The sequence below is a fragment of the Herpailurus yagouaroundi genome, unplaced genomic scaffold (genome assembly GCF_014898765.1).
Source record: "Herpailurus yagouaroundi ecotype Mexico unplaced genomic scaffold, PumYag 198, whole genome shotgun sequence".
Classification (NCBI taxonomy): Eukaryota; Metazoa; Chordata; class Mammalia; order Carnivora; family Felidae; genus Herpailurus; species Herpailurus yagouaroundi.
In genome coordinates this window covers 21,915,143-21,939,687 of record NW_024412429.1, presented here as the reverse complement: position 1 = coordinate 21,939,687, position 24,545 = coordinate 21,915,143, and the positions used below count along the sequence as shown (strand labels likewise).

The 24,545-nt window shown below is 37.3% G+C and overlaps 1 protein-coding gene across 9 annotated transcripts in view; it reads left to right on the top strand.

The window, feature by feature from the left end:
• UTRN (utrophin) overlaps positions 1-24,545 on the top strand; it is a 492,724-nt gene that overhangs the window by 390,841 nt on the left and 77,338 nt on the right. For all 9 annotated transcript variants that reach the window (XM_040448951.1, XM_040448950.1, XM_040448952.1 and 6 more), the window contains 4 exons: positions 2,244-2,512; positions 8,394-8,540; positions 11,409-11,487; positions 14,626-14,686. In XM_040448951.1, the coding sequence (XP_040304885.1) occupies positions 2,244-2,512; positions 8,394-8,540; positions 11,409-11,487; positions 14,626-14,686 (556 nt within the window). The remainder of the gene's footprint in view (positions 1-2,243; positions 2,513-8,393; positions 8,541-11,408; positions 11,488-14,625; positions 14,687-24,545) is intronic.

Below are 24,545 nucleotides of genomic sequence, written 5' to 3'. Positions count from 1 at the left end.
GGGTGTTTTGTCACAGGACAAAGAAGCTGTGTGTCTCCCTACCAGGTTACTCGGTGACTGACTCAGAAACAGTTTTTACTTTATTCAGGGAAAAATCATCACAATTAAGTTGTCTGTTCTGAAATTAGTACTGTATCTTTTTCTTTTACAAAAGCCAGTAAAACACGAGTGCCTAAAATAGATCTTTGAAAAAGCCCAAGTGACAAACACAGGTGTTCCCATCATAAAAATTACCACTCCCTTTCTCATGGGGCTATTAAAATGATTTTTTTCCATCTCACATAAGTAGCATTTATTTATTTTACATATTTTACATTATTTATATATAAGTATATAAAGTATAAACATAAAACATTTTATGTTTATATAAACAAAATATATTACATATAAGTGTTATGTATTTCTCATTTTCTATTTAAGGACTTAAATAAGCTTTGTCTAATGGCATATCTTTCCTCCAGTATTGTTGGACTGGAGTATATCACAGCTCAAGCATTCCTAGAAGCTGGGTGTTTGATTCACTTGTTTTCCTTATTTATCACTTGATGGTGGGTTCAGTCTATCTGTCTGTCATAACACAAAATCTCATTGTAATCAATTCAGTTGCAGAGGGATTATTCAGGACGCTCTATAGCTTCTAGCATTTCAGCAATGCAACCCCGAGTTCTGTGGCTGCTGAACTCTTCATGGTCTATTTGGTTCCCAGACGTTTATTACAGCTGCTTTTAAGTCTAAATATTGATGTCGAGAATTTTCTGGAAATTTAAATAGATAAAAATATGTGTTCTATCCCCTTGCACTTGACTTTTAAATAATACTAAAGAAAGAGGGACAAATATATGTTGCATATGAAAGTTAGTGTTTGGGAGAGCTTGCTTTACTTCATCTCACCAGGAAGTTCCATGAACTTCCATTTATATTTACAAATAATTTGAAATATTTTGAAGTAAAGTTGCAAATGCAACTGATACCAAAAGATAAGATGTTATTGCAAAGAAGAATAAGCATTTCTATCTTAAAATTTGTCTACAGTTTTCTTGTATTGATTTCCTTGATTGTATGTTTCTGACTGGCCTCTGTTTTTAGTAGACAAACAGGACAATCCTCCAAGCAGAGAGGTAAAAAAGGGGACACACCTGGAGGGAGCACCTGAGTGGCTCAGTCAGTTAAGCATCTGACTTTGGCTCAGGTCGTGATCTGACAGTACACGAGTTCAAGCCCTGCATCAGGCTCTGTGCTGATAGCTCAGAGCCTGGAGCTACTTCAGATTCAGTCTCCTCCCCCCTCCTCTGCCCCCCCCCCCATCAAAAATAAATAAACATTAAAAATTTTTTCAAAAAGGAAAAGAAAAGAAAGGGGACACCCTTGAGTGATGAGAGAACTGAGGCCCAGGAGTGTTTAACTGGAGATCCATCTAACCTGATCTAAGGATGTCTGCTCTTGTCAGCTTTCTCATCTCTGTGTTTCTGACAGTTGGCTTTGAACTTAACTTTCGTTTCTGTCTGTATCTTTTGCTTGTCTTCTAGACTCTTCCTCTTTCTTCCTGCCCCTGTCCTATGGCAGGGCCTTTCCTGTCTGAAGGTTTGACTTTATTTCAGACATTCTGGAAGCTTTCTTGCTGTATCTGAAATATTTGGGATGATCCTTGAAATTTTGCTGTCTTCCTGTTGACATGTTTGTGGACATGCTACATGTCTGGGCTACAGAAAGTGCCCTGTTTTAAAGATGAACTGTCAAACAGATTCAGCGACGATGAAGTATCTAAGATACGTTATTTGTCTTCAATTATTTTTTTTAAGGAACATGATAAATTAATCTTATTTTCTCAGAGTCTTTCTGCGTAACTTAAAGCTATTTCTCTCCTAATTATACTTCCCATTTTTATTTAGGACAGTGAAATGAAATACTACCTTTGGATTTTATATAACTAGATAGATGCTAAAGAAAGATTGTTTTATTTTTTTTTGAGTTATTGTGTTACATTTCAAGGTTTGTAAATATATTAAAATTCAAAAGTCACCAAAACTACCGGACTGCTCATTACTCTAACTTATTTCTTCCTTTGAGAAGTAATAGGGAATCAGTAGAAGGAATATGGAGAAACTTCTTCTTCCCCTGGCTTGTGTAAACTGTGTCTCCATGCACCTATAAGCACCCCTTCAAAAGGTGGTGTTCACACTTGGCTATTGATCAAGCTTCCAAATATTCTTCTTCTTCTTTTTTTTTTTTTTTTTCAATTACAGAATTGACTCCTGAGGAGAGGGCCCAAAAGATTGCCAAGGCCATGCGCAAACAGTCCTCTGAAGTCAAAGAGAAGTGGGAAAGTCTAAACGCTGTCACTAGCAATTGGCAAAAGCAAGTAGACAAGGCATTGGAGAAGCTCAGAGATCTGCAGGGCGCCATGGATGACCTAGACGTTGACATGAAGGAGGTGGAGGCTGTACGGAATGGCTGGAAGCCCGTGGGCGACTTACTCATCGACTCACTGCAGGATCACATTGAAAAAACCATGGTCAGCATCCCTGTCTCAGATAGATTTGAGTGATTTGAAGGAATGTTTTATTGTTAAGTATAACACAAAGAGAGCCACATATAAAACCCGTTATAAGGGAGTTTATGAAATCAGTCCCATTACAACTCCACCAAAATCAGGATATAGAGCTTTCCCAGTCACACAGCAGATGTTTTCCATATGCCCCTCACCATGGGAACCCCCTCCCCACCAAAATAATAATTAATGATTTTCACAATAATTTACTCTTATTCTTCTTTATACTTATTTTTTTTAACCAACTCTGTGTCTCTAAACACCGATGTGTTTTTTTTTTAAATATTGTAGAGTCCCTTTTAATCCCTAGATCTCCCCTCTATCCTTTTTTTGTTTCCTTTGCAATGTATTTGTTTAAGAAACTGAATTGTTTGTTTTATAGTATTTCTCACAGCCTGGGTTTTGCAGTGTGGCATCCACATGGTGACCCTGGGCAGGTTCCTCTCTACTCTGTAGTTCCTGTAAATTGGTAGCTGGATTTCGAGACTTAATCAAAAACATGCTGTTTTACTGAGGACTCTTATGTAAAAACTTTATCTCACTGTCTGAGTGTATTATGGAAGGATTAGTTTAGCTATAAATTTTGTTTGTGGTCAGGAATTGCCCAAAATTAAGGATGATAGATCTGTGGTCTAGAGCCCCTTTGGTTCCCATATTCTAGAACATATCCAGAAAAAAAGTTAATAGAATTTAAGCAATAAGAGACACAGTAGTAGGGTTTATGGTAGCCTAGTAAACTATATGGTAGGTAGTCATGAACCAAATCAGAGAATGCACCCATGAAACATCAGAAGCTGTTAGATGACAATATCAATATTGTGAATGTGATTTTTATTGCAAAAGATACATATCTTTTGTGCACAGACATTGGATAACACTTTCCCTTTGTTTTATGCGTGCGGCTAAATAGGCAAGTGAAGGGTCTAGGAAATGAACTGAGTATGCAGGCTAATTATATAAGTAAATATATGTACATGTAGACATAGGATAATAATGACTAGCATTAATTGAGGCTTTCTGTGTGCCAGGAACTGTTCTCAACCAGTGTACCTCAATACCTCTTTTAATCCACATACCAACCCCACGAGATAGGTGTTGTTAAGCCCATTTTATAAATGGCAGAAGTGTAGGGGCACCTGGGTGACTCAGTTAAGGGTCCGACTCTGATTTTGGCTCAGGTCATGATCTCACAGTTCGTGAGTTTCAGCCCCATATTGGGCTCTTCACTGACAGCTCAGAGCCTGCCTGGGATTCTTTCTCTCCCTCTCTCTCTGCCCCTCCCCTGCTCCTACTCATTCTCTTTCTCACTCTCTCAAAATAAATAAATAAACTTCAAAAAATGACAGAACTACAGATATTGCCTAAGCCCACACAGCTAGTAAGTGGTAGAGTTTCCGTGATTTCTTTCTTGCTCTTTCTTCTCTTTCACTGTAGAAACCTCACTCATATTAATGTAATTAAGCACAACTCTGATCAGCTCTTTGAATTCAGTGCTTTGAAAGTTACAGATTGAACTTGAAACTTAAAAAAATTTCACTACTAAAGAAGCATTGGTGTCTCCCACCTTTCATTATAAATATGCATAAATGTGCAGAACTCTATGAGTTAAGTCAGCTTCCTCTGACAGCTCTGGTCTCCTGAAAGACATTTCTGTGGATGAATCTGAGTTTAAAATAATGAACTGAAAATAAAGCCTTTCAGTATAGGTTCTTTGGAAGTGACACACACACTTCTTGCCATGTAAACGATTTTTTTTTAACGCTGGAAATCTTTAAGTCAGTAGTTTCTAAACAGCATATTTTTTTGGACTACAAACATGCCTCTTGGTTAGAACAAGAATTTACCCATTTGAATTTGAAAGTATGAAGTTTTAATTCAGGATGACTAGTGTTGAAGGAAAAAATGAAAAGTTGTATCTGGCCTAAAAGTTGTTAAAGGCCTAAAAGTTTGGGAGTTGTTAATCCCATTTGATTAAAGAAATTACCCACTTCTGCACCTAGATTCTTTTGTTCAATTCACTGCTTAAGTGGAAAGCCAGGAGAAATACAGTTAATAGGTAAGAGAAAGGAATAAACTGTGGATTAAAATATTTTAACATCTTATTAGGAAAAAAAGAAAATAAAACCCGCATCTCATTAAACCAAGCAAAATGGATTCAAAATCTGGGATGTTTTACATGTACTCTAAAGTATACGCCAAATCCCCCTGAAGCTGTTGGCAGGTGAAAATAAGTACTGATTATTGCTAAATATTATTAAATGTGTCAAAGCAACTGGAAAACAAAATCTTTGGGGGTAATCAAATAACCTTAATGCCCTAAAATTATCCTTAATCATTCTTATTTGCCAAATATACCCCTTACAACAGGGGAAGCCTTTTTTTTTTTCGCCACATCTGCCATCAGGCTGGCGGCACCTTTAATACGAGCAGATGTTTCTGTTTTGATAGCAAGGAAGACCACATAGACTTTTATTCTCCTACAGGAAAGTGCAGCAAACATGATACATTGGTTCTTAATACTAGAACACACAGCAGATCTGCAACCATTTTAAAACCTGCTTTACTTCAAGGCCCTTAATTTGAAAGCTCTTTAAAAAGCGAAAGGTAAACTTCCTTAGTAGAAAGGTTCCTTACTTCCACAAAACACTAAACCACAAAAACAAAACCCAATGACCATGGTGGTCAAAGGTCTTTTAATATTTTCACCTGTGGCTTTTAAGAGAAAAAATAGTGTTGTTACAGAGGAAAAATTAAAACTCCTTGATGCGCTGTAAGATTTTTTAAATCTGTCTTGAAGTTATAATCTAATTTTGAAAAATTTTCCCATCTTTTGAACTAAAAGACTGTTCAAAAACATAAAAGCTGTTATTTTTATTATTTGAAGTTATAGAAACCTAAGGACACTTTCTAGCATTTCATTTTTTTTTTCATTTTTTTTTTTAACATTTATTTATTTTTGAGACAGAGAGAGACAGAGCATGAATGCAGGAGGGTCAGAGAGAGAGGGAGACACAGAATCTGAAACAGGTTCCAGGCTCCGAGCTGTCAGCACAGAGCCCAATGCGGGCCTTGAACTCACGGACGTGAGATCATGACCTGGGCCGAAGTTGGACGCTCAACCGACTGAGCCACCCAGGCGCCCCAAGCATTTCATTTTTTTAATTATGATTTTCTTTAAAAAAAAAAAATTTAATGTTTATTTTTGAGAGACAGAGACAGAGCGTGAACAGGGAAGGGGCAGAAAGAGAGGGAGACACAGAGTCAGAAGCAGGTTCCAGCCTCTGACCTGTCAGCACAGAGCCCAACACGGAGCTCAAACCCATGAACTGTGAGATCATCATGACCTGAGCCAAAGTCAGATGCTCAACCGACTGAGCCACCCAGGCACCCCCCTAGCATTTTATTTTTAATCTTTGATACCTACAAAATACAAAGACATTGATTTTAAAAGCTGATTAAAATTCTTGAGTCCTCCCAAGTAGTCTGGTAGAGAATATTAAGGTATAATGTTCAAAAACAACTGAAGAAACCTTGAAGGATTTGAGTTCTGTCATTATTCTTAAACTGAATCTGAAGGAACTCAGATCCCTTCCAAGTCCCAGCAGAAACCTTCTCTTTCCCCACCCTAGTCCCACTTGTGTCTGCTCTAAGCTTCCATGTTAGCGGCTCATTCTTTAGACCTAGAAGGCCTCTGTTATCATATTAACTGCTTTTCTCGTTGACCTGTATTTGTGAGTCTGTGTGCACATCTGTCATCCATAAAAGACCAATGCCTGCAGCCGTGGAGGAAACTGATCACAAGTCTAAAAGCCTCTTCCTTCCATTTTGCAGCAACTGAGATGCCTTTGTGAGCTTCCTTTCTTCTGCCTGATTTTGAAATGTTGATACTTTCTAGGGTTCTGGCAATATTTCTTACTTTACACACATTGACTTACGTGTTCACTGTTTCAAATGTCTTCTACACACTGCTACCTCCTACGTGTATACCTTTCATACTGACTGTGAGCTCTGGGTCTGTTCTTCTGACTTTCCATCTTGAGTTTCTTCTTGTGGCTTTTGAGCATGTTTGAGAATTTTCAAACACTAAAAAATATTCTCTGATTTACCTAAAATGAATTTCCTTATTAAAATTATATTCATAATACTATTTTGAGTTTTATCAATGGTAATGATTATTTTTAGCCTACACATGTTATATAAGGGGGAATTATATAGGGTAACTAGTTTTGGAAGAGAGAAGGTTTTGAAGAGAGAAGGGAGAAAGGACATGGTTAAAGAGGCTTTCTTTTTATAAGCATAATGGGGATATCAAAGTAATACTTCAGTATTCCAATAAAAGTTCATGATCTTCAGAACACTCTGATATATAATATTTCATTACCTAAACTTGTTATGGGGGAAACGGGAGAAGAAAGGAGACTTGTAGACATATGCTTATCTCTTAAGGGGTGGGATCATAGAAGTGATACAGCTTGAGGGCTGATACCGACTATATGTTCAGGACACCTAATACATGTAAGTTCAACTTGGTACATAATTAACTCTGATTTTGTGACATACTAAAGAAATAACAATATACTGTTCTCTTTTGGTATCTCAGTTCTTTTCCCAACTGTATATTGGCTTAATCTTGCCATGGATATCATTTTTGTGGGCCTTCATCAATAGAAATGAATTCTCCCCTCTTGTATTGCAAACTTTGCGCTGAATACTAGAGAGTGTCTATTCTCAAGAAGCTTCTATTCTTCTTGAGGGACATCAAGTATATGGATGTACTAAGAGCTCTGGTAAGGAATGATATGATATTTAAAATATGTAACAACTGGCTTGTATGACACCACACAATCAGAATGGCTCCCACTTATAAAACTGAGTCTGTGTGTTTGGATGTGTGCTGGCTTAAAGTCCTGACTGGGTTCAGGAAGGCAGAGAGAACGCTGCAGAACATGTAGAGGGGTCTCCAGCCAAGAATGCTGAGAAGAGCCTCAGGGAAATCTTCCCTGAATTAGAATGGATGGGTGGGGCACCTGAGTTGAGTCTTTTAAAACATCAATTGGATCTAAGCAAAGACTTTGTTGGAAAAAGGGAACATGAACATAGAAGCAGGCAGAATTATGTGGAGAATGGAGAAAACTGTGTTTTCATTATTCTGTTTGCTCTTATGGGACGAATTACTGTCACTGGCCCAAAATATCTTTTGTTTTTTTCTTTCTCTCTTCACATACATCCTCCACTCCCACCTATGGCATCTCTCTGTACTGTGCCAGAGGGAGCATTTGTCACTAAGCCTCATTTACCTCTTTTCTTATGTACCCTTCTCTTCCTGCCCTTCCTCTAACCACAGTGATCATCAGTGATTTTTGAAAGGATCAAAACTTACCGCTCGAGTATATAATAGTCGTAGGTTTTGTGGTTAGGAAAGTTGTTCTCACTGGCCAATATCTCACTTAATTTTAAATGGAAGTGAAGATGGAAAACATGAAATTGAAAGTAGAATCAAGACTAGAAATTAGGAAAGTGGATAATAATGGCAAACATTTTCCAGATGAAATTACATAAAATGGTAGATTTGCAGGAAACACATAATCATTTCTTTTTTTTTTTTTTGCATTATACTTTGCATTATAGTTTTTCTCTTTGTGCACCTATTTAAATTCTCCAGGTTATAAAAGATGGCTCTGTGCCTGGTGGTCCCAATTGCTAAAGACCTGGACTGAGCTGTCAGCTGTTGCCAATGGGTTGCCATTGGCAGCTGATCTTGCCATTTTCTTTGAAGGAAAGTTCAAAATACTACCTTCTGTTATATTCTTTTCCAAGAACATCATTTTTGTTTTTATTCTTCCAGGCATTTAGAGAAGAAATTGCACCAATCAACTTAAAAGTTCAAACAGTGAATGATTTATCCAGTCAGCTGTCGCCACTTGACCTACATCCATCTTTAAAGATGTCTCGCCAGCTAGATGACCTTAATATGCGATGGAAACTTTTGCAGGTATCAGTTTTTCCCTGTTCATAATCCAGCTTTATACCCCAGTAGGTCCCCAAACCCTGTCTCATTATTCTACCACACACTATCATTTTCTCTGTCTTTGTTGGTTGTATTTGATAACGGATTTGTAGCAGGTAATATAATCAGATATTTGTCTTTCCATATCTTGAACCCAAAGGCCTCATTTATTTATGAATATTGGTTTTAATGTAATTTTATGAGGTACTATTCGTGTGATATTTGTAGAAAACTGCAAAGGGTCAAATAAAGCAATTGAAACCTGTGATAGGTCACAGAAACATTTTCCATAATGGCTCATTTTTCTTACTTTAATTGTGTGTGTGTATGTTTTTTTTCTTTTGAAAAGTTAAGAAATCTCTATCTTTCTTCCACTATGTGCTATTTAGGCATCTTGTTCATCTTTTCCAGCTAGCACATTTGTACTGGTGTGGTGTTTACTTTGGGCTTTTAGGTCTTTGCTGCTCTGATGCAGTTATTTCAGTGACTCTGGATAGTACTTGCTCATCCCAGATTTAATAGAGCCACACCCAGAAGGACTCTGTCGTGTTAGTAGGTGTCAGCATTTGCAAGTCACTACACATGCTGGTCAGTCATTTTTTTTGTGTGTGTGCAGCCTTTGCAGAGCTCTGTCCTGTTCAAGGGCCAGGTCCTAGGAGTTATGATGATCACTTTATTCCCCCCTGAAAACTAGCAGGATAATTTTAAGTGGAACATTGAAAAAAATAACTCTTATTTCTCTCTATCTTTTGGGCCTAAAATGCAACATTTAATGAGATAAATATGCAATTTGAGGTGGTACACAAAAGCATTTTTATTTTAAAGATATACTATTTTACAGCATACTAGGTTTCCTGAATTAACCCAAATGTTGAAATACCCAGTGGTTTGTATGTCCTTCATGAAGTTGAAGATGTAAGAAAAGAGTGCATAGTATTAGTCGTTTCTGTGTTTGAAAAGAGTGTTAATAATCTGGGATTAGTAAGGCATGAGCTGTTAAACTCGTACCTGCTTTTCTAGTGAGTGGAACACAGAGGAGTTTGACTTTTACTCCTTTTATCTTCTGCTCCATTTCCCTAATTCATTACCTTCGTGCAGGTATTCCTGTGGTCCATCCTGATGGCCTTCTGCTTCTGTTATCACTATCTTCAATGATTAGAAGTCAAGGAGTACATTATGCTTGAAGGAGGATGTATATTCTCTTATCCTTATCTCTGAGTCTTGTAACTGCTAGAGTTCGGATGTTGCTGGTTGAATAAGGGGAACGAATCTATGCTGGCAGCAACGTCACTATATTTCAGGACTAGCGTCTTCTCTTCTCCTGAACATAGAGTGTGATGTTTGAATGCTTTTTGGCCTTAATGAACGAAGCACTTGCTAATGTAATTTAAATAGCTAACCAGGAGAAACGCGAGCTGCCCAGTGAGCCAGAGATATACACGTTTCATTTAAAGGCCGCCGAAAATAAGATTGACAATCCAAGCGGAACAGCTGACTAGCACTACATAGACCAGGACCAGGGAAAAGAAAATGCAAGTGTCAGTAGGCTGTGTACAGTTGTTATTGATTTGCATTTAGTTTCTCGGTATACCAACTTTGCATTTTCATAACAGAGAGCTAACTGTGAGGACAAATCCAGAGAGTATGCTAATTGACTGGTATACACTTGAATACCCCCACATCGAGATGATTGGACACAAAGTTGGAGGCAAATAAGGCATTCCCTACTCATATATCCTTTCTCTCTCCATCTGTCTCTACCTGTCTATGAATCTCTCATCTAAGTCTGTCTCTTTGTCTTTCTGTCTTTCTGTCTTTCTGTCTGTCTGTCGTCATCTGTTTTTTCCCTTGGGGTATTTTATTTTATTATTATTATTTATTTATTTATTTATTTTTTTACATTTATTTATTTTTGAGAGACAGAGACAGAGCGTGAGTAAGGGAGAGGCAGAGACGGAGAGAGACAGAATCCGAAGCAGGCTCCAGGCTCTGAGCTGTCAGCACAGAGCCTGACGCGGGGCTCAAACCCACGAACCGTAAGATCATGACCTGAGCCAAAGTCGGACGCTTAACCGACTGAGCCACCCAGGCACCCCTTATTTTATTATTTTTAAAGTTTATTTATTTATTTTGAGAGAGAGAGAGAGTGCAAGCAGGGAAGGGGCAGAGAGAAGGAGAAACAGAATCCCAAGCAGGCTTCGCACTCTTAGTGCTGAGCCTGATGCAGGGCTTGAACTCACAAACCATGAGATCATGACCTGAGCTGAGATCAAGAGTGAGATGCTTAACCAACTGAACCACCAAGGTGCCCCTCCCTTGGGGTATTTTAGCCTTCTTTTCCATTTGTTCCCTGTGACACTTTTTACCACCTTCCTTACAAAAGAGAGATGAGTAGCCACTGGCCATGGCCACATCTTGACTTTAGATGCCTTAGCGCTTTACTGCTTTCAAGGCAATAGGGAGGAACAGGAAAGCAAAAGATCCTGGCACCAGATGAGCTGGCTGTGGATACCAGTGCTGTCAGGTGCTAACTTTATGTCCTTGGACAACTCTTTGTGTCCCAGGTGTCTCATCTGTAAAGTGATAATATTAAATAATACCTAATACAGCTGTTGTGAAGGCTAAAAAAGTTAATTTGTATAAACTGCTTAAAAGAGTTCCTGGCACTATTTGCTGTCATTTGGTACCAGAAGAAGTCTGTTTTAATCCCAGTACTTTGATTCCGGAGATAGAGGAGTCTATACAAGCAATCATATCTTGGGCTGTAGCATCATTTAGGATAATACTTAAATTAAGTATGTTATTAAAGTCCTTGTGTTCAAATCACATCATTTCTTGCATGTGTATGTGCAGGTTTCTGTGGATGATCGCCTTAAACAGCTTCAGGAAGCCCATAGAGATTTTGGGCCATCATCTCAGCATTTTCTTTCTAGTAAGTACTAATAAACTTCACTGTTCTCATTAAGTGAATGAATGAACATGTTCTTTTCTTTTCCCTCAACAAGCCATATTCTTTGCTACAAATATATTTGCTTGTGTAAGATAAGTATATAAAAGGAAGTATTAAGATCAATTACAGTATTGGTTATTGGTTATTAAGGTAATAATCTGGTCACGATCGAAAAGTCTTTGAAGTGGAGCAAAACTGAACTCATTCTTAGCCACGGTTTTTCCCTGTACTATCTGCTATAATAACTAATGTATTATCTTATTACCATTGCTGTATCATAAGTCAAGGTCATGAACTTTGTCACATTAAAGAAATCTTTTTATATTTTAAGATTTCTAATTTTTCTTCTTAAAAAGCATTTATTAATTTAAAATGCACCTGTAGCTTTAGAAATAAATTTTAAAAAACTCCATACAAATCTTTGAAATTTTTGTTTATTAGGTTCACTGTGATCATAGTTAGCTTTTCTCCTGGTCAAGTATTGCCAATTTAGCCAAACCATATATGTAGATTTTTACATAATATTCTGCAACTGAAGTTTTTAGTTTTATGGATTATTGATGAGATCTTATATAGGTAATTTGAGCTCCTACTTTATTTTTCACTCCCTACTTGGAAAACTAAAGAATGTAGGATTTAGAGTCACCGAAATTGAGATGACAATATTAATTCTGCATTTTATCAGACCTGTAGGTTGCTGAAAATTCATTTCTTTGTCTTAAAGTTATGATAATCATAACTTATTTTTTCTGATCGCCTTGAAACTTAAGTGAGAAAGCATACTGAGTTTCACAGGCACCTTTCACGATTCTTGGCACCAATGCTTTCACTGACTTAATTTTTTTCCTTTTATTTTCTCTGGCAAACATGTCAGAAGAGTTTGTTCAACTTAGTTTAAGTGAAAGTTTAAAACTTAAGGCAAAGCTTATTTCCCGCTTATGATAACTTCTTTGTATCTTTATAATAGTAGAGAAAACTGAAGTAATACCCTGTCTTCCAACTGAATTGATTACATTTATATTTTCCCTTAATCTTTTGTCATGGTTGGTAATCTGCATTACCTCAGTTCAAGGTCAGGCTTTTCTCTTTTCACAGTTTCAAGAATCTGAATTAGTCATTTCCTGCCCTTTCTGTCCTATACCTCTCCAGGGCTCATGCACCCCCTTCCCGTCCCCCTTCCAGCCTCCGCCCACCCACACGTGTTTTCTGTTTCACACACCTGAGCCATTAGATAGCCTGTCTTCGAGTGATTGTAGTACTTATTGGAATATACTAGGTGCCAGGATGCATTTCTAAAGTTTGGATGCCATCAGTGTTGATAAAGTAAGTAAGTTTGCAGTATATTCATTAGGTATGAACTACATCGTATTTCCTAAACTTAATGTTATAGAGTGTAAAGCTCTGTGCTAAGACCAAACTAAAGAGCGATTTAACAAATAATTGTGATTCTCCTTTTAGTTCTAAGGTTGAGTTATCTCTTCGTATTGATGAAACCCTACACTTTCACCTAGCAACCAGCCTTCCATAATAAAAATCCAACTCATGTTCTTTAGGAAATGAAACGTGGTAAAATTCACATGCACTTTGTGAAACGTAAGCACATTGCCTTTTATTGTCTAGAACTGATAGTCCAAGGAGGTCAGAGTTATTCAAATCAAAACAATTACTAAAATGAATGGAGAAGTGTAAACAAAATCCCAATTAATAAATTGAGTAATTGTTATCTCTTGCTGCTTGGAATTGTTGCCTTTATTATATTCCTTGGACTTTAGCCATGGTTATAAAAGGAGTCTGTTTAGTTAGACACAAAATAAAAACTGACCTATTAGCCTGGTGCCAACACTGAAATGAGGTTGGCTCTAATGAGAGATTTAATATACTTAGTTCCACATGTTCATCACCCTTTTAGATTTTCATGGACATAGTTGGAGAAGGGAGTGCTTACATGTTATAAAGAGAAGAATCATAGAATAGAAAAATGGCTGAACTAGTGGTCAGAAATCTTGAAATCATGCCTGAGCTCTGCCATTTATTTATGGGGCAAGTTATTTCATTTCTAAGTATTTATTTTTTATTTTGTTTTTTCTATGTTTATCAAATGGAGCTCTAATATGTATTTGTTGGCCTTCTTATCGGTAGATAAATTTGAAAATGCTTTGCAGAGGTTAGAATGCTTTATTTTTGTAAGATATTAATATGACATGAAATTCAGAAAAAAATCATTGATGACAACTGGCTATATGAGAGTCTAGTGATAATTGCAAAGATTTGTTTCTTTGCAATATGCTTGTTTATTAGTTCATTTAGCAAAATTCCTTAATAGCCCCAGCTTTACATGCATAACTCTTCTTAAGTAAGTCTTAAAATAATTGGCTTATGTAGGAATAATATGTTTTTATAAGTAAGGAATAACAGGAATTATAAAAAATAAGTACCTCAGTAAAACAAAACATAAAATCACAATCATAGTGATGTCTAATGTAAAAGTAAGAAACTATATTTTGTGTGTATTTCAGATTAAAGAAGTATTTGGGATTCTTCTATCCAGATAATTACTTTGTTTTTTTTACAATCCTTTGCCTATGTTTATCTTAATCTTTCCTTTTTAAAATTCATCCAGATGAGTTTGTTTAAATGCCATCTGTCCTAGATAGTTACTCCTGTGAAACAAAGTAAAGCATGGTATTAATGATCTGGAAAATTCATTCTTGAGAAATCTAGTTTATAATCTGGATATACCAGGTAAAATTAATTTTGGTTTTAGCTTAATCAAAAAATATGTACAGAGCACATTTTCCAGATAGCACTAAGTTTTAAATTGGGGTGGTTGTAAATTAAAAAAAAAAACCTTGATTTTTAAGAGTATTTTTAGCAACAGGTTCAATTAGTTAGAGTTGGTCTTAGAAAATGAACCTATGTTGTTTCTTTCCTTGCTTCAAATGAATCTTTAAAAAGCCACTCTTTGTTTAGCCCAGCAGATTTCATAATTATAGGAATCCAGCTCAAAAACCAGAGCAGTTCTCGGTGAATTTGCTGTAAAATGTGTTCAGTTGTTTTGCATTATGGCATAAGGCTTTTTGGGTGAGCAGTGTTTCCAATAACCTCCCTTTGTTTCTTCAGCTTCAGTCCAGCTGCCGTGGCAAAGATCCATTTCACATAATAAAGTGCCCTATTACATCAAGTAAGTTGATTTTAATTCTCCTTTATGATACAAAAAGTAAAGTTATGTTGATAACTTAAGAGGCTTTCCTCTGTAACTTTCGAAAGTGGAATTCAATCCTACTATCTGAAGGAAACTATATATATTTAATATTTAAAAGAAGTTAGCTTAAAAATCAGAGTAATATTTGCAGTTTATAAGTTTATGAGGTTCGTTTAAAAATCAGAGTAATATTTGCAGTTTATAAGGTTAGGGTTGTTGGCATGTTTAGCATATATATATTTTTTAAAACAGATATTAAAATATTTGGGGAAAATAACAAAATTTCTAAACATGTTGGACTCTTGGGGCGCCTGGCTGGCTCAGTCAGTAGAGCATGCAACTCTTGATCTTGGGGTTGTGAGCTCAAGCCCCACGTTGGGTATAGAGATTACTTAAAAATAAAATCTTTAAATAAATAAGTATGTCAAACTCTTGACACAATGATGTTTCTCAAACTGCACTGATTGTAAAGAAAAGGAAGTCAGAGGCTGGGTAAATTGATGTGTCTTTATTGAGAGAAGGTTTATTCATCTGATCCAAATTTAAACCATTCGAAAAATTTTTACATTTCCATTACTATAAAAATAACAACAATAATAATAATAGTAATAATAATAATAAATATATAGCCATAGTTACAGCATAGAGAATTTTAATTTGTGGGGTGAATATTGACTTGAATATTACAGGTTTAGGCATAAATCTGATGTACTGCAGTAGACAGAATCATGGCCCCACAAAGATGCCCACGCCCTGATCCCTGGATGTGAATATTAGGTTAACGTGAAGATGGAGAAAGGGGCATGAGTCAGGGAATGCTTGCAGCCTCTCAAAACTGAAAAAGGCAAGCAAATGGGATTCTTTTAGAACCTCTGGGGAGGAACACAGACCTGCAAACCTCAATTTTAGCTTAGAGACGCATTGATTTTGGAGTCCTTTGTTACAGGCAACAATAGAAAATGAATACATGTACTATACAAAATAGGGAAGTCAATGAAATTATTTGAGATTAAGTTATTTTACTCAATTGACAAGGCATTTTTATTATATGAGTTTTTTAAAATGTTAATTGGATCCAACAAGGCGGATTTTTGTTTTTACTGGATAAAGAAAATATTCATTCTCTTGCTTGATTGTGTTATATAAGTGGTTATCTGTTTGATTTGGCATTTTGAAAATCTATCTTTAATTTTAGCACTACTACTAAAAGAGGAATTTCTGTATGTAGGTTGGTTATATAGGACTAGAAAAGACATTGTCGAAGTCAGAGTTTCACTGATTTGGGTTTTTTATAAACTTCAATATATATATGTGTGTATATATATGTCTATATATGTGTATATATGTGTATATATATGTGTGTGTGTGTGTGTGTGTGTATGTATGTATATATTTAACGATGGCCAATATTTTTAATGTGACCTGTAGGATTGTAGCATCCCAAAATATCTTCAACATCATTAATGAAAAATTGAATTTTCTTAAATATATATAGTTTTAGTGTTAACTGTCTTTTAGGACTTCGAAATATGTACTTAGAAATCTGCTCGGATATATAGGGTACATAGGATGAACTGTCTTATTTCTAGAAAACTTTTTAACCCGGTTCTTCCATTACCTGCTCTGTTATGTAACTTAACAGTTTATTTCTTCATAAACAAGTACATCGATCTCTGGAGGTAGGGTTATATGAGCCAGTATTTCCACATGAATTATTATGAAAAAATTTTAATTCTCAAATAAATTAATAAGCAAGTAAATAATGAGTGAAACGCTTTCAATATACACTTCCGTTTGCATGACTGCACAACTAAGTAGAGGAAGAATGTTAAAAACAAATTTAGCATGATTGTCATGCAACTAGTTTCCTGGAGCATATTAGGATGTATTAATTTGGCCAAAAAGAAAGTAAGAATCAGGAAGAAATTTAGTTATATTCAATATGTGAGTATACAGTTTTGTATACTCTAATGCCAGAATATCGCAAGAAAGTTGAAAGGAGAATGGGAAGAGCACACTGTCTTTATTTCATGTTTTAATTTTACAGATTAGCTAAAACATACTTTGATGGCTTCCCAATGCATTTCTTTCTCTGTAGGTATTTATTTTGAGGTGTATCACAGTGGTTCTAGGACTCATTTGTTTCTATAAAAGGATAGAATATAGATCCATCTGTAAGAGTCTGGGTAGCATAAATCCCTCTATGTTAATATCTTAAGTTGAACATCATATCTTTAAATTATATTTGCTGCTTCAAAGGTAGGCCTTCCAAAGCTGATCTAGTTATTTTTTCTTTTCTAATATAATCCAATGACAGCTCATTGTTCTGTCGGTTTAAGGAAACCTGAAGTGGCTCTTGTTGCCTGCATAATATACAAAAATCTACCCATAAAAGCCAGATTTCTTTCTGTCTGAATTATTAGTCCTGTGTTTGTGGGGTGCCTGGGTGGCTCAGTCGGTTTAAGCATCCGACTTCGGCTCAGGTCGTGATCTCACGGCTCTTGAGTCCAAGTCCCGCATCGGGCTCTGTGCTGACAGCTCAGAGCCTGGAGCCTGCTTCGGATTCTGTGTCTCCCTCTGTCTCTGCCCCTCCCCTGCTCATGCTCTGTCTCTCTCTGTCTCAAAAATAAATAAAAACATTTAAAAAAAAGTTTAAATTATATTTGCTGCTTCAAAGGTAGGCCTTCCAAAGCTGATCTAGTTATTTTTCTTTTCTAATATAATCCAATGACAGCTCATTGTTCTAGCAGTTTAAGGAAACCTGAAATGGCTCTTGCTGCCTTCATAATATACAAAAATCTACCCATAAAAGCCAGATTTCTTTCTGTCTGAATTTTTAGTCATGTGTTTGTGGTTTGCACACGTTTTTCATTTCCTCAGCTAAAAGTTAATATCCAAGGAGTTTCAGGCATAAAGGGAAGAACAAGTAAAAGCTTTGGGTTGGGGCACCTGGGAGGCTTAGTCAGTTAAGCATCTGACTCTTGATTTCAACTCAGGTCATGATCTCATGGTCATGAGCTGGAGCCCCTCGTCAGAGTCAGGCTCATGCTGGGTGTGGAGCCTGCTTGAGATTCTCTCTCTCTCTCTCTCTCTCTCTCTCACTCTCACTCTCTCCCTCCATCTGCCCCTCCCGTATTCATGTGAGCACACTCTCTCTCTTTCAAAAAAAAAATAATAAAAGCTTTGGTTTGAACTTTCCTAATAAGTCACATTAATCATATAAAACTCATTGCTTCTCATTTTGATCCAGAAATAATAATGACAATTAGTCACAGTGGGTGATAACAATTATCGAAATGAATTATATTTTTTGGATTTTCATTTGCCAGCCACTGCACTAATCCTGTGCATGGATTCTCTCCACTGAAGCATAGGTACTGTCATTACCCCCATTTACAGGCAAGGCTTAGACAACAGGCACACACAGAGCTTGCTTGAGTCACACAGCCAGTACATGGAGAAACTAGTGTTCAAACCCGGGGACTGACTCCAGCTCCTGCCCTCTTGACCACTGTGAACCACAGCATTGGTTGAGGTAGAGAACAGAAATTTTTAGTCACGTGGACAATTTGGGTAGATGAAGGCTTATATTTAGGAAGGAGTGGTCAGGTGGAGAAGATAGGAGCAAACCTTTTTTTTCATACTATGGACTGGTTGCTATTTATTATGCACCCACTATGTGCCAGGAATTGAACGCAGAGCTAATTTTCATAGGCTAATTTCTGTCAGGTAGTATAGGCTTTATATGTTTCAGGAAATGTCACACCGCGGTACCGTAATGGACAAAGGTGCTTTCCTATAGGTAGAAAAATGTAGTTCTCTACCGTCCTGCCAGTTGGATCTTGACAGGATTTCAGAGGTAGGGGAACAAGGTCTGTGGCCCCCCACTACCTTTCCTCATTTACATGGTCAGAGATTTCTGTCATTGGATAGATTTCCATCCATGAGCAGGATGCTCAACAAAGCTGGCTCATAAGTCCCGTAGGGCTTTTAGCTTAACTACAGAAATTAAAAAAAAAAAAAATTAATGTTTATTTTTGAGAGAGAGAGACAGAGAAACAGAGTGTGAGTGGGGAAGGGGGAGGGACAGAGAGAGGGAGACACAGAATCACAGGCAAGTCTCCAGGCTCTGAGCTGTCAGCACAGAGCCCAACGACATGGGGCTGAAACTTACAGGCTGTGAGATCATGACCTGAGCTGAACTCCAGTGCTCAGGTGCTCAACCGACTGAGCCACCCAGGCACCCCAGGGCTTTTAGCATAGATGTCCATCCTGTTCATAAGTCATACTCTTTCATAGACTTTAGTAAGGTGAAGTTAGGAAGTATGGTTTTCCTTTCTCCCTCTACGATGTCATCTCTGAAGCCAGAGTGCATGACTTTTCAGTAAGCTTTAGCCTTGGTAGAAATGATTACACTGCTCTTGTGACAAGGCTTCACACTCACATCTTAACAGTCCTCTGGCTCTATTTTTCCCACGAGAATCTGAGGTGCAGACCTAAATTCTTTATAGGATTCTAGGTGTTCTCCTACACACAGCTTTAATATGAACATTTTAGTAATGGCTTCTTAATTCATAATATATATTGCATTCTCTAAAACTGACATCCCTCAATATTATAGTGTATAGTCATCAGAATATATGATCTTTACCTTCAAATACCACTACTATGCATACTCTAGCTTACTCTAACTCCCCTTGATGAACAGGTCTAAATCAGAATTTTCCTTAATTTATTGTATCTCCTATATAGTTTCCTTTTCTATTCTTGTGTCCATTAAGGATAATTCCCCTTTCTTGCCTCCCAAGGGCATTCTCTGCTGCCCTAATCTGTCAATTTCCGGGGAAAATAACAGTTTATAGCTGTAAATGAAATCTTGGAGAGCGAGTAGCTGTTCTTTATAGCAGTCATGCAGTTTATTTGCATAAACTGTATATACTTGTCTCATTATATATGTACAGTCTAAAGGAGAGAATTAATGCTTCTATCTTTAGAGGCATCTCGGTCCCTGTTTAAATGATGTAGGTGAAATATTTCTTCCTTAAGAAAGAGCAGAGAGGAGTGGCAGCTATGGGATATCCAAATATTCAGCCTAACAAGAAAGTCAAAGCTAACAAAGGCGTAGTATAACAAGACAAAGAAGAAATTAACATAAAGCATTTTATCTTTGAAGGTTGCACAAAACTCCTCCCCAAACCAAATAAATCCATAACAAAGATGTAACTAACACTGGAAGATAAATACAGTTCTCTCCGAAAGGCCTCCTACAGCTGTCTTCATCTCTTTCTTCCGCCTTAATCAAGATGAGAGATGGCATCCTTTCAGTGCCAGATTTTTTAAGTGGAGAAGTCTTGGGGCACACTTTGAGTCTCTTTCCAAAAGTAGAGCTTGCACTTTGGTTTTAATGATGAAGAAATTAATGAAATAGAGCCGGAGAGAATGTGCTGGAGAGTCGATTTTTCCAAGCAACAGTCTGGGACTTTATCTGTGTTGCAAATAAATATTTAAAACTCACTGGGCCAGCTCTGCTGGTGAGGAGGTAAGAAAGAAATTGCTTTATGAAAGAATGTAAGCACCTTGGGAATCCCTATACCTCCTACACGTGGGGGCAGCTTCAGACAAGTGGGCACACCTTGGCTCATGAGAAAACTGACAGTGGACAGCCTGACCTGCAGCAGCCTCATGTTGGCAAACTGTAACCAGACAACTTCTAGTGTATTTACCACTGCCCTGGGTTACTGAGATAATTCAGGTGGAGTTGACATTGTCTGAGAAAGACGTTGACTAGTTCAAGACTTAAAAAGGTATTATCTTTCCTGCCATTCATCTATACATTGCTGAGGCCAGAGTTACTCTTACCATGGAGTGGAATTTCGGCTTGGAATCTTATAGATTACTCAGCTCCATTGTATTACAGTAGCACCATCAGCCTTACTGTACAGTTCAACCTTTAGGGTCAGGGATGCAATTAATAAAATTCTACCATATAGCACAGAGAGGTCACTGTAGGGCCATTAGGGAGGAAAAAGAAATATTTGTACTTCGATCTGTAAAGATTAAATTTTTTTTTATTTTTTTTTTATTTTTTTTTCAACATTTATTTATTTTTGGGACAGAGAGAGAGACAGAGCATGAACGGGGGAGAGAGAGAGGGAGACACAGAATCGGAAACAGGCTCCAGGCTCTGAGCCATCAGCCCAGAGTCTGACGCGGGGCTCGAACTCACGGACCGCGAGATCGTGACCTGGCTGAAGTCGGACGCTTAACCGACTGCGCCACCCAGGCGCCCCAAGATTAAATTTTTAAGATAGTCATGGAAACTAGCAAAAGTACAGAAGTAATGATCAAATAAATTGTGAAATAAATAGAATATCTTCCTCTGTATGGATTAAAAAGTAAAATGATACAGTAAGATTCAGTACAACCATATAGAAAAAAATCACAGTTAATTTCTCCTTTAAAAAATATATGTGAAAAAAGATAAAGTAGTAAATTTTTTTTCCAAAACCAAATAATATACATTCAGCTTAAAAAAAAAAAACTAGAAGGATACAATGATAAATTCAACTCTAGTGGGAGTTAAAATCATGGAGTTAAATCATGGAGTTAAAATCTCAGGCAGGAGTATACAGGACTTCCCAGGGCCAACTCAATAACAGATAACCCACAGGAATATTGATTAATGTTGATTAATGGTCTGATTCTCCCAGTTTGAGAGCTTAGAGGAACGTAGAGTTTGGGTCAGAGGTGAGGCTCTGTCTGAGTTCTGGACCCAAGCAGAGATACTACCAAAATAAGGCTTCCCTGGGTTTATTGAGTGTGTTGCATGCTCATTCTTCTGGAAAACCTTCCAGTGTCCTCAAAACAAGCATCATCTGAAGCTCCTCTCACACCCAGACACATCTGTTTTGGTCATGAATTCTACTTTACTTAAAATCAAACACAAGCAAACCTTGTCAAGTATGACGAATTTTTGTAACAAATTGTTCTATCAATCATGCCTGGAATATTGACATTTGTATTTTAGAGTGTGCTGCAGCCTTTGTTTCTGTATAGTCCTTTACACCCCTGTGTCTTTGAACCTACCTCTGACTATGAAATTATTTTAAGTGTATTTTATTTTATTTTTTTCAACGTTTATTTATTTTTGGGACAGAGAGAGACAGAGCATGAACGGGCGAGGGGCAGAGAGAGAGGGAGACACAGAATCGGAAACAGGCTCCAAGGCTCTGAGCCATCAGCCCAGAGCCCGACGCGGGGCTTGAACTCACGGACCGTGAGATCGTGACCTGGTTGAAGTCAGACGCTTAACTGACTGCGCCACCCAGGCGCCCCTTTAAGTGTATTTTATAGTTGAAGCCAATAGATTTGAAGGTATCCATTGTTGATAGTTTAGTCTTCCTGCCTTGCGTCTTCATTATCATGACAAGCTAGTGGCATTTTCTAAGGAAGACTCTATGCTTTAACAATATCTATTATCAAGTAGAATTCTATATCTTCTTTTGAATTTAAACAGAAAGGTTTTTTTTCCTGGAAATATTGATATTCAAACTTTAAGTTTTCCCTTAGATTTATTCTTATGTTTCAAAAAATATAACCTGGCTTTCCTGCCTTTAAAAGCCTGGAAGATGGCAGAAAGTATTTGAAAGGGTTTAAGACGCTCTGTATAAACCTGAGGAACACATAAGTTTCCTCCCCATACAACTTCCTCACTTCCTGCCCAGTCCATCCCCCACTAGCCCCTCAATACAGTCGTGCACACAAGCACACACACTCGGTGTAAGAATCTGCATACTGGCAGGACTACTCCATATTCTTCATATATTCTGGTCTCAAGTGAAACAAAGATTGGGGGAATTATATTTTCCAGAATGAGAATGTCACCTCTTAGATCTTTAAAAAGATAAATAACTCAGATAAATAACATTGCATCAGATTGCCAAAATTTGTTTTCACTCTGTATACTTGAATCACCTGAATGCAAATTGATTATTTGGGAGCTCCTGCTTGATTCCAGTATTCCTATATATTACTTCCATAAGCATATGTAAAAAAAAGTATTAGCAGAGCCTGCAAAAGCCTGTGTCAACTTCATTCTGGAGATTTTTTTAACAGCAACTCTTAGCTTCTACTCCGCTTTGTACTCATGGCATTGTTTTTCTCTTCCTGATTTCTCCCCACCCTGAGGACAGGTCTAGTGAGTTGAAGACAGAAAGGCAGCCACTCCATTGGACAACATGCAGTTCACTGGTAATTTTGATAGGGCTAGTTGGGTAGAGGAGTGAATTTGGAAACTGAGTGAAAGTGGGTTCAGTAGTGAGTGGGACATGAGGTTGTGCACTACTCATTGGAAAATTTTGTCAAGAAGAGAAAAAGGATGGTAGGTAGCAGCAAATGTCAATTCAAGGTAGGGATGAAAGTATATAAGGCTAGCAGATCCTTCAACATTTGTATTCTGAGAATGGTCTTATTGAGTCAGGGGAGTGTTAAATGCAGCATAAGGGTTTTTAAAGAAATCTTTGGGAAGAATTTGCCTTTGGTAGGAGGGAGGAGGAATTCCTTGGTAAGGAAGGGAGAAGAAGACAATCTGGCAGATGGAAGGACCTTTATTGATTTGGTGGTGGGAAGATGAAGGAATTCGAATCTGGTGGTTTCTAGTTTTTCAATGAAGTGTGAGATCGAGTTAAATGATATAAGGCAGGGAGGGAAACTTACTTAGGTTTGGGAGAAAGAAGGCAGTAGTAAATTGTCTTGGGGTCTGGGAAGCAAGTTTATTAGGGAATGTTGTGTGGTTGCCAGCAGTTGGACATTTGAGGTCTGAAGTTAAATATTTAAAGTAAAATTAGTCTGTCTGTTGAATGATTTTCTCCAGCTGTATTCATGCACAGCTGCTCAGGTCCAGAGAAGGCAAGTAATTGAGCTGATCTGTGCTTGGGTTTTGCCAGGAGTGAGAGGGAAGCAAGGCAGATGAGATTGTTTGTAATGATTATAATGATGGACCTTGGACTCAAATTTAGACAGATTCATCAGAAAGATTTTAAAATCTCAGTCATGCAAGTATACTTCCATATTAAGAACTCAGGCTTAAAATCCGACCATCTGGGTTCAAATTCCATTTCTACTACTTACCATGAGACCTTGAGCAAGTTCTCTAAATGCTCTCTGCCCTAGTTCCTTCATTTGTAAATGGAGATACTATTGGCACCTAATTCATAGAATTTTTATTGAGTTAACACAAAGAAAGACTTCGGAAGAGCACCTGGAACAGGCTGGACACTCAAATAATAGGCTATTATTGTAATTAATGTCATGCGTCCCGACCTAGTGTGTCATCTTTGACTATGCACAGACAAGAAGAACTATTTCTCTTTCTGTGATTATCTGAACAATATGGGTTGTTCTTTTTCTTACATTTGTATTTTTAATTAACTGACTCACCTTTAATTTTTTTCTCTTGTATGTCTTTAAAATTGCAATTTAAATGAAATGACACATGGCAAGACTCACAAAATCCAGTTTCAAGCATAAAATTGAATAGATAAGTAACACATAAAGGTGTTTGGCTAAGCGTCAGTTTTGGGGTAAGCAGGATGCCTTCTCGTCATCTTTTAAGGTTTTATGGAAGAAATGAGGCCACTCTAATTAGGACAAATGGGTTTTAAAAAGTGTCTTCCCCAGATTAGTCTATTGCCCGGAAATCAGTATCTTATCAGTCTATCAAAATTACATGTGTTTTGCCGTTAGTTCATTGTCTCCCATATCGGACCATGTCGTTTCACAGCATTTTTGTGTTCTTTTCATTGGTGTACAATCTCATTTGTGTTTTACTTTCTGTGGC